The 14,483-nt window shown below is 50.0% G+C and overlaps 1 protein-coding gene across 2 annotated transcripts in view; it reads left to right on the top strand.

Annotated features, from left to right (window-relative positions):
• STK40 (serine/threonine kinase 40) overlaps positions 1 to 13,759 on the top strand; it is a 40,586-nt gene extending 26,827 nt beyond the window's left edge. For both annotated transcript variants that reach the window (XM_054011796.1, XM_054011797.1), the window contains exons 8-12: positions 3,791 to 3,906; positions 7,956 to 8,100; positions 8,525 to 8,644; positions 9,367 to 9,451; positions 10,806 to 13,759. In XM_054011796.1, coding sequence (XP_053867771.1) covers positions 3,791 to 3,906; positions 7,956 to 8,100; positions 8,525 to 8,644; positions 9,367 to 9,451; positions 10,806 to 11,024 — 685 coding nt within the window. In that variant the 3' untranslated portion in view covers positions 11,025 to 13,759. The remainder of the gene's footprint in view (positions 1 to 3,790; positions 3,907 to 7,955; positions 8,101 to 8,524; positions 8,645 to 9,366; positions 9,452 to 10,805) is intronic.
• The last annotated feature ends 724 nt before the right edge of the window (positions 13,760 to 14,483 follow it).

Below are 14,483 nucleotides of genomic sequence, written 5' to 3'. Positions count from 1 at the left end.
CTGATAATTTATTTCAGTCAGGCTTTCAATTTCTCTTCCACTGGCCAAACAGCAGAATTTTCTATCTTGGAGCCATTGTGCACCAACTCTAGTGCGGGTGGTGTGCATACCTCAGAGGGCAGGATCTGGTCCTTAAGTTGTGTTTGGAAAATAAAAACAGGGGGCTGCCCAGCCTAAAATATTCAAACACCCAGATACATTCCCCTTCTCTGGAGAAAGTGAACTCTCCTGTTCCAGGGAGGTTGGCACAGCTTCTCTTCTTTTTTTATGGGTGGGAGGTGCAACCCAAGTTCCTAGAAAAGAAAAAAACAGACCATCAGCCAGAAGGCTCATAACTGAAGTGTGACTCATTGAAACCAAACGGCGCTGATGCAAATCTCCGTTTATTTCTCTCTCCCAGTCCTGTTGGAATGGGATTGACTGCCTTGAGGGAATAAAGCCATCATTTCTCTGCAGTTAAATTGTAAGAGCTGGTCACCAGTGTCTCAGTAACCCAAGTAAAGCTTAAAGTCTGCCAAAAAAAAGTGGAGGATCTTTTGAGTTAATCTTGTTTTCTGACACTCATTCAAAACTGGACTTTAATTGAGTAACCAGTGGCTCAGTTCTGAATCCTGCAATCCTATAGTATTATCCAACACAGCGTGTGGCTTTATTCCGACGTACAGTCGGCCTTGTTGGCCTTTCTTTTTGTCCCAAAAATCTAGTCTTGTCTTAACAAGACAAACTTAGCTGGTGACTTCTCAAGCCTTTTAAATATAGTGAAAATAAAGTTTTCACTTTGAGAAGAGTTAGTCGTGCTCATTAGGCCCAAAGAAGTTGTATATCACATTCCGTGTAGCAAACCCTAGGGTTTCCCTTTGTCCGTCAGTGTTAGGCTATTCCTATCAAAACATACATTGACTTGGAGAAACATTCATGTTCTTTCCACTCTTAGTCTCTCCTCGTTTTTAGCCATGCATATCTTCCCAGAACGTGAGCTCCATTACTTAAAATACCTTGCTGAATGTTGAACTAATCAGTTCAGTGTTTAAAATTCACGTTTAAAGTAAAATGGCCATCTAGGTTGAGTTCCCACTTTACTAAGCTGACGTGAATTTCACAGTAACTTTTAGAGTTCAAGATTTTAGTGTTAGTGTTTTAAAATAGCTTAATCCCAGTCACAACTTTCACCAGAATTGGCAAGATGCCAGGGGAACGTGTTTCCACGTGATTCAGATTACACTACTGTTTCTATTCCACTTCTCTTCTCTTGTTACCTCGTGGCAGCACTGTCGTGCAATAGTTCATCTGCATAGTCTATATCATGGTCAGCATTCAAGCTGTGGCGCATCTCAGACACTCACTTGTATCCAAACTCGTCAGGGAAATGGGTACTTGTTGAGCATCACTTCTGCGTGTGCTTCCATTAGCTTTGTGAAGTATTGTGGTAGTCATCTTGTGTTGCCTTGCTAGTGTATTGTCCCTATCTTGCCTCCAATGTCCACATGTGGAATGTTCTTCTTAGAGCTTCATATGTGTTTGGCCATCCATGGCTCCTGCATCACGCCTTGGAGTTACTTTCCAGAAGTGTCGAGAATTAATGTCTTTTATCCAGCTTCAGATTTCTAAAGCTCTGATTTGGGGTGGAAATAGTGGTCACGTTCTCAGTAGTTCATGTTGGGGCTGTGGGGCCTGGGCAGTCAGTGTGTTACTGCACTGCTGATTATTAGATGGAAGCTCTGTATCCAGCAGTTTCAGGAATGACACAGGCTGCACTTGCACATTTCTTCTACTGTTGTACCTTGAGCTAGAGGCCAAGAGTGCACATTTCTTAACCATCTCGCCCGGCGGCTCATCTGATTCATTGGATGGTGATTTGGGGCTGTCTGGTTTTCTTGTTGGGTGATGTGATCAGAGAGAAGCTGTGGGAATCTAAAGTCTTATGCTCAACTCCCCCAATACCACCTTTCTGCTCCCACGCAGAATCTCTAGATACATGCTGGCTGTGTGTACCCAGCTCCCAGTTCCTATTTGAAGACAAACAGAAAAGTCTTTACCTGCCCCGACTGAATGCTGTGGTTCCCCTGCAAGAGTTGGTGGTTTTCAGTGCAAGGAGCTGCTTTCCCTGTATTGTGTTTAACGATCACAGCTGCAGGATAAGCTTTCTGTTTAACTCCTTTGGTTGCGGGAAAGAGGCAAAATGAGACTTCCCTAAGGGTCCTTGCTACAAACATCACATGCCGGGGGGGCACCAAACCGTCTGTGCACATGCATCCCTTACTAGCGAGACGGGAAAGGCATTTGAAGTGACACCAAGATGCTTGGGTATAAAGAACGGTTTTACCAAATATATGCTAGGTTTATTCTTGTCTAAAATAACGAGTTTTATGGCTAGAATGCCATTAACTGAAGAGAGAAACTGACTGGATCGTCTACAACAACGAGTCGTTGAAAAGGGGCAGGGAGGTAAGCTTTTGAATAGCTTGCTGTGGAGAGGACCAATGATTTGGGCTGATCAGAAATGTTCTTTCGGCGCCAGACATGCCCGTTGTAAAAACCCATGTTTTCTCTGTTGGCTGCAGTGGTGGAGTTGGCTGACTGTCGCTTTATAAAATCCAAACCACAGACATCACGTTCCTAGGCTAATGAAAATACTGCAGCCGTTGTCACCTGGAAAACCGATCCCAGCATGAAAACCTCTGGCTAGCTCAGGCCACCTCCAAAGTAGCCAGTGCAGCAGCTTGATTCTACATTTGCAAATCAGATCAGATTTCAGTGCCTCAAGAAAGCCAAGCAACTCTGAACGTCTTCGTGTCTGTTAATCTAAACACTGAGCCTTTTACATCGCTAGCAAAGCTTGGATCTGCTATCCTTCCACAGAGTGTCTCTTGACATTCCACTTTTAATCTCTTGACAATAGTCTAATGGGAGTCTCTTGAACATCAGTCTTGTTTCTTAAATAAAAATAATGGGGAAACTCTCTCCATTGCCAACCCATACTTGATTTTTTTATTCTTCTACTATTTCATGGATAATTTTGACTGACTTAATCCACACCTGCCAGCACTACATTAGAAATACTTTCCCAGAGTATAATAATGTCATCTTCTAGACAGTGGCTTTGGCCTCCATTCTTTGAGTTTTATGTTAAGATTCTTAGATTGTTCAAGTGACTGAAAGTAACATGGAGGTAATTAATTTCATAATGAGCTTAACTCCAAGAATTTCTTAAATCAGATCAGGAATCCTGTAGAAACAAGGGTATTTTGGTGTGAAACATGTGTATATCTAAAGTTTTTATCCTCTTTACCTAGAAACAGTTATCCATAAAGAAACCCCTAGTTATTGATTAACCATTGTCTGCACACTGGGTACTTCCATGTAAAGAGTATCCAGGAAAGCCTGGTTGTGTGCCGTGAAACACCGCTGCAGTGGAGTACTTGTTTGAAGATTGGTCTGTGGAAAGATTGCGGGGGAAAGAGGGTCAACTTCTCAAATGAAAAAGCTGCCATTTCTTGGTGCTCACAAGAGGTGGTAGAGATTTTAAAGCCCAACACAGAGGTCCAGCTTGGCACTTTGCCCCTTGCAAATACGATGCCAAGTCCTATTTTAGCATATTTAGAATGCCTCTCCCTCAGAATGGGCTGGGTTATAACGACAGCTGCCAATGTAAAGCTAGCCTTTGCTTGGTGTTTTATTGGCTTCCTGCAAAGAAGTATAGTTGTTTCTGCCTTAGTGTTGCCCTTGGTTCACACTGTCTGGCTCCTGACCTGGCGCTCCTTGCTCATTAATGCCTTTTAATCCTCCCCAGGACTCACCGAATAACCATAACAAACTTCTGTCTTGGAAAGCACCTAGTGAGCGAAGACGACCTGCTGAAGGATCAGCGAGGGAGCCCCGCGTACATCAGCCCAGACGTTCTCAGTGGTAGGCGATCCCCTTCCTTCCTCAGCGGGAGTTCACAGCCCTGCGCGTGTAGTCAGCTTTGTTTTATTTGTATGCTGCTCTTGTTACTGGAAGAGAACTCTGTCTAGTCTTGTTCCCAGATGTAACATGCCTCCTAAGATCCTCTTACACCCCGATATTAGAACTAGTCTATTTTCCAGCCAGGCAGGGAGGGGAAGGGAAGAGTGTTTGTAATTCTTGGATTAAGCTACACCAGAACAATGCTCTCTGACTCTGAAATCAGCATGTCCACACGTGGAGTTGGTCAGGAATCCTGGCGGAGTCCATGTGTAGACAAGCTCTTGGGCTCTGTCTTAATTCTGTCCCACGAGGGATCTGTGCAGCTTAGCACATCCCACACAAGAACCAGGGCTCAGTCAGTGCTGACACCTCAGGAGTGTGGCACTCGCCCCTGGCTGTGCTGTCTGATGTTACACGGCTCCCTTTTGCTTAGTCTCTGGGTGCTGCCTTGGTGGAAAATAAAGATCCCCTGGCCAACGTCCTGGCTGCTGAATCTGCAATAGCGAAGTAGGTGGTGGTGGTTGTGTTTGACTAGGCAGTGACTGCACTAGTGACCTGTGGCTTTAACGCGTTTAGGGGACCTGGCACATAGCAGGGTGTCAAGTTAGAATCCCAAGTCTGTGCTACCACAGCTGAGCTGTTTGTGCCTGGAGAGAACGGGGCTTAGTGAGCCATGATGTTCGGTGTTGCTTCCGAGTCAGCCCTGGCTGGTTCAAGGCCTGGCCCAAGCTGGTGTTTGATATCTACCCTGAGAGAGCTTGACTTCTGTGTGTTTGGATTCTGCCTTTTTCTGCTAGGAGACCTCCCTTGGTCTGTGGACTCTGTTGGACCCCTCTTAAAGTATCAATAAAAATGGCTTTTTATGTTCCAGGAGGCAGCAAAACCTGCAGAGACAGGCTCCTCTCTCTCTCTCACCATGGTCTGTGTTCTATCAGCAGGCACCTCTTAGTCCTGCCCGCAAGGCTCGAGTCTCTTCTCCCTGGCTTCATCCTGCCTGGGCAGGGGCAGAGACAGATCAGCAACAGCCGTGAGGTAGTTCACCCTGGAGTGTCTGCTTCCCATGGGTGCCTCACTGCACGTTTCCGGGCCTTGACCCTGAGATACAGCAGGCTTCTGAAAATCTCTGGGGCATTTGATCTGCTTCCTTCCAGGATCTGTTTTAAGGCCCTGTCATTATCTTATGCGACATCTGTAGCATTGTAGCAGGCCAGCATGTGAGAAGTGAGCCTTTCATTGTTTGGTCAGCTGTAATCCAGAGACATCATTTGCCATGGAGATTTGCACTAGAATATAGTGACTAGCTGCAGCAATGCCTGGCTGCTTCTTGACTCAATTGGGGCGAGTACAAAGATTGGGGGGGGGGGGGGGGGGAGGTAGGAAAGTGGGCAGGATTTTTAACTTTGTTCATCTTATCCTCTCCCCTCAATGCCTGACACAGAGGAACCGAGTGAGCCTCCAGAAAGCAAAGCCCCATAGGTCCATGTTACCCAGTATCTGTCCTAAGCCAGCAAACGCCATGGGCCTCTGTGCAGAGAGACTCGCAGGCCAGAACCTGCTGAGAGCTCTGCAGGCCTGTAAGCATCTCGCCTGCTTCTCGAGGTATTGTGAGCTCCTGTGGCCAAGTGGGTGGAGTGAGTTAAGTACATTTCAGGGCACTGGGGCAGTCTGAGCAAAATTGGCTGCTCTTTGTGACAGAGGTTGCTTGGAACTCCCTGCTGCTGTCTCCAGCCCTCCTGCTTTGCTGGGGCTTGTCCTCACTCATCGGTGGGGTTCTGCAGTAATCTGGCCTGGGCCCGGGCCCTGCCTGACCTTGCCACTCATGGCTGCGTAGTGCTACTGGGAGCATTTCTTTGCTCTTCTAAAATCTCCCTTGTTGCCAAATTTGGGCATGACACATCTGTGGGCCCAGCCCTGCAAGGTTCTGGGTACTCTCCAGTCACATTGACTTCCCTGGAGTAGAGGCTGCTAAGGGCCTTGTATATTGGGACAGCCCACAGCTGCAGCACCGATGGCAGACCTTCCCAGGCAAAAGCCTGTGGCTCTGGGATGGATCCCTCTGGCATGAGCACCTTCCGAGCCAGTCCTGTGAAAGGGAAGAGTCTGTGTGTAATCCTGCACCCCCAGGAGCCTCAGGCTGGAGCCTGCAGTAAGAATGCAGCTCGGGAACCACTCAGTCCGTGGCCACAGTATCCTCTGAACCTGGCAGCAGACGAGACCCAAGGCCATCAGATTTTCCTTCCAAACTAGATGTTCATTTAGTTTCTAAGAGACTGTTCTTGGTGTGGTGGAGCCTCCTTCTGTCTGCATGTCTAATATTCTGGGGTGAGGGGGAGCTAAAGCAGCAGGGATCATTACTCCTTGTTTTAGGGCTCTCGAAGGAGCTGTCTCCTGCTAAGAGATGGGCTGAATGTCATGGCTGACCCAGTGTCACTGCAGAAGTCGGCAAGGAAGGAGGAGGGTGAGGTGCCTCTTGAGCTGCACAAAGCAAAGAATAATTAGTACCGATACCAAATGCTGCAGCGGTGACTCACTGGTGACTCAGAGGAAGTCGTTCCCTTAATCCTGTGCTGTGGTACAGCAACAGGAGCTCCTGCAAGCTCTTCTGTGCGTGATTGATGAGGTGACTGACTGCAGGGATTCTAAAGCAGCAGTTCCCTCTAGCGCAGGGGTAGGCAGCCTAGAGCACACGGGCCGAAGGCGGCACGCCAGCTGATTTTCAGTGGCACTCACTGCCCGGGTCCTGGCCACCGGTCTGGGGGGCTCTGCATTTTCATTTAATTTTAAATGAAGCTTCTTAAACATTTTAAAAACCTTATTTACTTTACATACAACAATCGTTTAGTTCTATATTATAGACTTATAGAAAGAGACCTTCTAAAAACGTTAACATGTCTGACTGGCACGCGGAACCTTCAATCAGAGTGAATAAATGAAGACTCGACACAGCACTTCTGAAAGGTTGCCGACCCCTGCTCTAGCGGATTCCAGAGTGCCATGGGGGCTGCAGTGGAGGGCTCCCGGGATGCTGAGGCATGGGGGAGAGGTTCTCTGAGCTGTGCCTCTTAATGTCAGACTTCAGCAACCATCTATTTCAGATCTCACCTAAGGGCTGAGTCATGTCAGCTCAGTTGGGTGTATCATGTGTGACCAGCTTGGGAGTCTGCACCTCCACATGAATATGGTGATGTCCTATACAGCCAGGCGATAGGGGCTGTATGGTGGTAGCTTTCAGATTGGGGCTAACCTGAGGTGGATATTTTTCCAGGTTCTTTTCCCAGTCCCCCCCCATGCTTCTCATTGCAGGGATCTTTAGTCTTCTGTCGTTTCACTCTTGCCAACAATGAAATTCCTCTGAACCTAATGAACCGGAGTTGGAGCAATACACACCTAGGAGTACTTTGCCCAATACGTGCAGCACCTAGTGTGGTGGACACTGATCATCAGTGCATGGCAGTGGGGTTGGGGAACAAAAGAAATGCCCCCAGGGCATCCCTGGTGAGGATGTAGAGGAGACAGGACTTTAGAGGAACCCCAGATGGGTTCAAGATACTCATTCTATCTGCTTCTGGACAAAGGAAGGGCTGCAGGAGCACTACCAGAATATGAACCTGCAGCTTCAGAGAGCAGGATAGGCCACATCCCAAGCCCCTGTGAAGTGCTGCATGGTGTCAGGCCATGAGAACTTGCACATTTAATGTAATCTCAAGGTCCTGTGGTAAATAACTTTTCCCCTCAGACAGGGGAAGGCTTCAGCTAGAGAACAGCTTGACTTCTTACCCATCAGTGTGCGTCCTGCAGAGGGGAGTTCACGTGCACACTGCATGCACTGTCTTAATGGAGACTCCTTCGAAAGGTGGCTGGCTAGCTCAGGAGCCGAAGGGTTATAATCATGCTGATCTAATGCCGAAAGAAGAACTTGCTTGGGAGACGGTTCCTGTGCTGCGCCATACTGAATGAGAGCCCGAGGTCGCAGCATCGCGTGACCTGCTTTTGTCCCTTCCTCTCTCCAGGTCGGCCGTATCGTGGGAAACCCAGCGATATGTGGGCACTGGGCGTGGTGCTCTTCACCATGCTGTACGGCCAGTTTCCCTTCTATGACAGCATACCTCAGGAGCTCTTCCGCAAAATCAAGGCTGCCGAGTACACCATCCCTGAGTGAGTGACTCAGCCCCCGGCGTGCCCAGCCCCTAGTGCATGTGGAACAGTGGCTGTGGGAGCTCCAGCTAGCGAAAGGCCCTGGGCGTCAGTGGCGCTGGGTGCAAGCGTTCCAGCATACAGTGCCCTACAAGGATGCAGGAGCTGTGCTCTGGCACCTTGTTCTAAATGTGAGCAAGGCCCTAACACTGCTGCCCCCAGCTTGAACAAGGAAACATGGAAATCAAACTGAAGGAAATCAAACCCAGTAGTTAATTTTGAGCTCTAGTGAATCCGAGCACGGCCCTTGCGCTGCATGTGCTGCCCTGCTGTCCCGTCCCCTGCCCCACACCAGCCCCTGGCTATTCCTCCCACATCCAGCAATCTTTGGGCTGAGTAACCGTCGTGGCCTTTGTCTTGCTCTGACGGCACGTTTCTCTGGCAGAGATGGGCGGGTTTCTGAAAACACTGTGTGTTTGATCCGAAAACTGCTGGTGTTGGATCCGCAGCAGCGTCTCACGGCCTCTGAAGTACTGGAATCCCTCAGCTCCATCATAGCATCGTGGTGAGTGCTTCCAGCTTCAGGAGGATGGGGAGTTTGTGCTTCCTGGGGGTCAGGCGTACCTCGCTTGTGCAACGGGAATATGTTGCTATTGAGACTTGGGCGGCCCACGGGTTGTAACCAGTGATATGAAGTCCAACTAAGTAAAACCAGGCATGAGCCCTGAAAAGGGCACAGGGTAGATGTTTCTGTTCTAAATTAGAGCATTTAATTGTGGCGGGGACAGGGATGCCATTTAAGGATCAATCTGACTCCAGAACTGTGCACGTACTGAGCAAGAGGAAGCTCCTCTGTCTCAGCCCCTAGCCAAGGGCCCATTCTAGCAACAGTTCCCTGTTCTCCCCGCCCCCCCCACCAGCTGTGCAGTGCAGTCTCTCTGCAGAATGCCCCCAAGCCTGGTGCTAGAGTGGGCACCCGGTGAGTCAGCAGCAAACTCAGCAATTTCTGGAACACGGGCTATTTTCATTTCTGCCTAAACAAGGCGGTAAGAGTGCCACATCCTGCTTAGAGCACTGGCAAAAACCGAGAGTGTGAAGTAGCGTCTTCCGTGGCGTAGTGTGCGAGGCATCGAGACAGACGCCCACCCTAGAGACACCTGGTTAGCTGGAGCTGCAGTGAGCACACAGGTGCTGCGTGGCAGGTGGGACGTACCCTGTCTGTGTGTTTAGTGACTCTAGTGTGTCTGTGCCATAAATTGCTAATGCACTGTGTTCTCCACACCCCAGGCAGTCCATGTCCTCACTAAGTGGCCCTTTGCAAGTGGTGCCTGATATTGATGACCAGGTGACTAACCCAGAAACCCCCCAAGAGGTAAGAAGGCAGCGTGGCGGTGAGCTTATTTCACACGGTGTTGAGATATAGGGAGGCTTTGGTTGTGGTGGGCAGATAACCAGCTGTCCTGCCGAGTGGGCACATATGAGAATTTGTCCCTGCTCTGACAGCCAGCTCCTTTCCCCCAGGCCTCAGAGTCAGCACACTTCCCCTTCAGTTGCCTTTCTCCTCAACTCCCACTTTTTCTTGTCCCTTCACTTCCCTTGTGTCTTCTTGTCAGGAGGACCCCTGCCCTCCACAGCACCTCCCCTAGACAGGGAGGGGAGCGCTGCTGGAATCACAGTGCAGAAGGTGGCGTGAGCTCTCAGGTCTCCATCGGTAACAGTGACTCTAGATCAGGGGTAGTCGGTCAGACTGTGGTCCAAATCTGGCCCGCCAGATGCTTTTGAACGGCCCTTGAATTTTTTTATTTACTCATTATCATTATTTTCTATTATTATTTTCTCTGGAATTTGGACCTTGACTGTACCTTGACCAAGAAATTTGGACCCTGGCAACACATAATTGACTCCCCGTGCTCTACGGAATAGCTGTCGCTGCCTTCCCACAGGGCAATGGCAGTGGAGCTATGCAGAGGAAGCACCTGGCAGCACCAGCTAGCTCAGCTCACACACGCTATATTGGTCTCTTAGCTTTTCTGTTCAACAATTGGGCTTGAATTTCCCATGTGTAAATGCGGTCCCCAGAGTTGCAGCGTCGCTGCGGGGAGAACCAGGAAGTGGTAGCAGCACGGCCTCTGCACCTCTCGCGTATTCTGCAGCGTGAATAAACATCCTGTGCTCTTTGCCAGTGCATTTGTGTGGGAAGTGATGGCTGGTGACCTTGCTGCGCCAGCGCACCTCTTAGAGCCTTCGTACTGCTCCACACTGAGCAGCCCAGGCTGCATTCCCAGCCTGGGGGAAAGTGGCTGCCTCTTGGCCCACTCACCTCGTGGTCAGATTCCCAGATCAAGTGTAGTTGGCAGCTCTGGGGCGAGATGCCCACCCTTTGCCCATTCTGAGTGGGCAGGGGCCAAGGGACAGCTCATGATTGCCCCATTCCGACTTTTCCCTGGTGGTGACTGCATGGGAACCCTACACGTGTCTGTGTTAGTAGACAGGCTGCCCAGAGGTCTGCATGCTTTGGTTAGGTGAACTCGTTCGCTGCTTTATTGGTAGCTCAGGACTATCTAAGATGGGTATTGGCAAAGGCACATCAATGTGCTGAGTGTGCCAAGACTAATGAGTTCTTGGCTGTTAGGCCTCAGGGGCTCACACCAACTGGCTGTGCACAAGCGTGCTTTGCCACGGGACTGGCACTCCCACAGCGCTGACTCACTTTGTGTTGTCTGCAGGCGAAGGTGACCGAAGAGTGCTCGCAGTACGAGTTTGAGAACTACATGAGGCAGCAGCTGCTCCTGGCTGAGGAGAAGAACACGCTGCACGAGGCGAAGAGCTTCCTGCAGAAACGGCAGTTTGGGAACATCCCACCTGTGCGGCGCCTGGGGCATGATGCCCAGCCCATGAACCCTTTGGATGCTGCCATCCTGGCCCAGCGATACCTTCGGAAATAGCTTCCCACACATCCAACAGCACAAGCACCATCCTGCAGTCTGCCTTTCACGTCGCTACTACAGCTCGACAGCAATACCTGTGCCCTGTGATAGAGATTAATGTAGCAGCTCCTTCAAGCTCTGTTAAGGGACACGCCTCATGCTCGCTCTGTTGGAGGGAGAAGACTTTTGAGAAAGGTAGTTTTGGAAGCAGCAAACTCTTGGCATCTTTTGGAATCTCCGATTTTTAAATCCAAGCCTGGATGACTAATCTGCTTTTAATCATGACTTTTTAATCTACCTCTGTCTTTTTAACTGTGCTGTTCTCTGGATGGAGCAAAACCTCTGGGAAGGGAGACTATTACCAAGGGTGAAATCGATATGTGGCTGAGTGCAGTATGGAGAGTTGGCTGGTAGCATTTGCTCCATATGGTTTGAATAAGCTTAATTTTATCTGGGTTTCATGAAAGTAACAATTTCTTGAAACCTCCCACCCCTTATCTGCATGAAACCTTCGTTCTATTTTTAACACAACACCTGGGTTGGATATATTTTGTCTAATCCTGGCTGGTGTCTCCGTAACAGCACTTTTGGCCTTTAATAAGCATCATACGAACATTAACATCCTGGTTACCTTAGACAGCTAAGAAATGAAGCCTGTTTCCTGAGCAGTGGGACCAGGGGGAGATGCCAATGACCATTTCAGGCCAGCATTACAAAGCTCTATTATAAAGTCTTTCCAGGCTTATTCAGAGGTTTTGCAGAACCCCATTTAGCCCGTCTTGGCCCTGACTCCCCCTCATGGATTCTTTTAGCCTCTCGAGAATATATGATTGATCCTGTTTTTCAGTAGCTTATCTAAGGTGCAGTAAATTTGCATTAATTCTGTTAGCATTTTCACCGTTCATTCTGGTACACAGATAATGAGTTATAATGTGAAAAAGTTCCCCAGAATAATCTGTGTTGAATTAGAGGGAGGGGTTGGCTAAAGCCTCTACCGTATGTGCTCTCTAGTTTATCTTGCCCTCCCAGTCCTGCCATGCGAATCTGGTGCTGTTCCTCTGGTCTGGCCACTGGGAATTAGCGTGGACAGGGACATCCCAGCTTCCGCCACCAAATGCCATTAAATAAGCATTGGGCTGTGTTGAGAACAGGATAGATCATTTCGGAGCCTCATTTTGTGAACTGGATGCCGGTCTTGCCAGAGAACTGTTCTCACCAGAGAGATCCCATGGCCTACGCTGCCCGATCCAGGCGTCTGATTAACCCAGAAGCCAGTTTTGCTTTTCCTCTAGACCTGACCACACACTGTTCCCAGCCGTAGCTTGGAGCCCCACAGCACTCACGCGAATATGCTTTAATGTAATGGTCTCTCTCTTAATTGTGGTAACCAAAGAAACCACCTGATTTCAGGGGAGCTATATAAAAAAGCAGTAGTGTGGACAGCTGGGAGCTGGCTGGGCAGGTGCGAGGAAATGCTGGAATAACAGATGTGAGAAGCTGGCAATCCCTGGACCCTGGCATGGAGATGGGAATTGTGCTGGCCACAGGTTGGGCTCAGGGTTGCCAAATCAAAAGTACTTCTCACTAGATACAGGGGTTTGTGCTGAGAAGTAGCAACATCAGCCAAGTACCTGGAACAGGTGCTCACTGGCTGAGCCCCCGTGTCACTGGGTATCCAGTGAGGGGCCGCAGCCCGTGCAGTCCCCAGCACCTGCTTTTTCGTTCCCCCGGTACGTGAGTGAGCACAAGCATGGCCTGAGTTGTGGGATTTATTTGTAGCTTGTTGCCGTCTCTTGCCTAAAGGCTGGAGATGTCTTAGCCTGTTCCCAGTTGTATTTAAATCTACTGCCCTCTGTCAGTGGATTCTGCCTGTTGATGCACTCGGGGGCTGAACTGAAATTCCTTGGCGGGAATGTTAATTGTAAGCTTTGGGCATTATGTTCTGCCTCCGAACTCCCTGAAGCAGATTCACAGTGTGCAGGAAGTTCCTCATGAACACTAACAGGGACTAGAACAGCCTCGCCAAGCTCGCCGGGATGAGCCAGTAGCTTGAAGTCGTATTAGTCTCTTATTTATTTTGTTCAAAGATGCTACGTACGGGTGTGGCACCACTACCCTTCAGTGCTGTCAGCGTGAGAGCTGGCATGCGGAGCCCCTTGCCATTGGCTGCTCAAAAATACCAGCCAACCACCACGTAACAGCTCTGCCAGGCAGGCCTCCCTGCGGGCTTGCCCTGCACCGTGCGGGAAGGGCTTTCTGAGACCTGGGCACTGCACACCGCCTCAGGGCAATAGCCTGACGGCCCATTCTTGCCAGTTCCTCTTCCCCTCCACAGTTCTCACGGCAGGCTAGAGCCCAGGAGCGCTGTGTGGATTGTTGCACCTCCAGTCCCCCCCGCCGTCCCCCATCCGCCCCCCGGTCTAGCTCGCTACTTGTTCGTGTTTTGTTTTTTCCCAAAGTTAAAGCAATATTCTGGGGACTCTGCAAAGTTGTATAATACTGAGTATTCCTGCAAATGGCTAATCACCAGTGAATGATCACGTTTATAGTAAAGAAACTGGAAAAAGATGGCAGTGCTCGGGGCGGGTTTGAGAGCTGCTGGGTTTGGTTTCAGTAGATTAGACATATGACATGCTGTAGACAAGGATCCTAGTGTAAAAAATGGAAAAAAAAATTTGTATAAAGACATATTTTTGTACTACATCAAAACTCTTCCTGCATGTCAGCAATAAAATTTCATAATGTAGAACTGGCGTCTCGTGGCCCAGCGTGGTGTGTGTGTGTGTGTCGGGGGGGTGACCGCTTGGCCCTACGCTGAGCAGCCTGAGTGGGGAAAGATGGTGACTCTGCTCAGCCTCCCAAGGAGCTGGGGGTGAGCAGGACTAGCCCACCTGAGAATCTTCCTGCTGGGACTAGTGGGGTCTCTTGTTCCTGCTTTGGTCCTGCCCGAGGGACAGCCCCCAGTGTAGGGCTTGCAGTGCATGGGGTGATGCACTAGAGGTCACTCAAAGCCAGAGCCTGCGCTGGCGTTACTCTGACATGCCGAACTGAGTTCACCCGGCTGCGGGACAGCAAATCCCCCGGGGTGTGAGTCTGGGCCAGGTGCAGGCAGCCAGGCCTGGAGTGTCCTTGGGCAGACACAGCCCCCTGCTAACACCGGCCATTCAGCAGCCGTGTCCGCAGTCTCGCTCCTGCCGTGCTGCTGGGGAGCCCACGCCCTTGGTGGGCCGTGGGCCTAGCCCCCAGCGAGCTGGGAAAGCAGCAAGAGGCGTTGACCCCCAAAGTGGGTAAAGACGATGGGGTGAAGAAGGGACCCATGGGGCCAGAGGAGGGAAGCGTTGCAGGCCTAATGCGGGGGAATTGGGGACAGATGTTTTCCATTCCCCCTCACCGCCCCTTCACTGTCTGGAGGGATCTGCCAGCCCCCCAGGGCAGCAGCATGTGGGGCCTGCTAACGCCCTGGTGGTGGGGAGATCT

The sequence above is a fragment of the Malaclemys terrapin genome, chromosome 22, assembly GCF_027887155.1.
Source record: "Malaclemys terrapin pileata isolate rMalTer1 chromosome 22, rMalTer1.hap1, whole genome shotgun sequence".
Lineage (NCBI taxonomy): Eukaryota > Metazoa > Chordata > Testudines > Emydidae > Malaclemys > Malaclemys terrapin.
The sequence above is the reverse complement of the archived record's forward strand: the minus strand, read 5'-3'. Positions and strand labels throughout refer to the sequence as shown.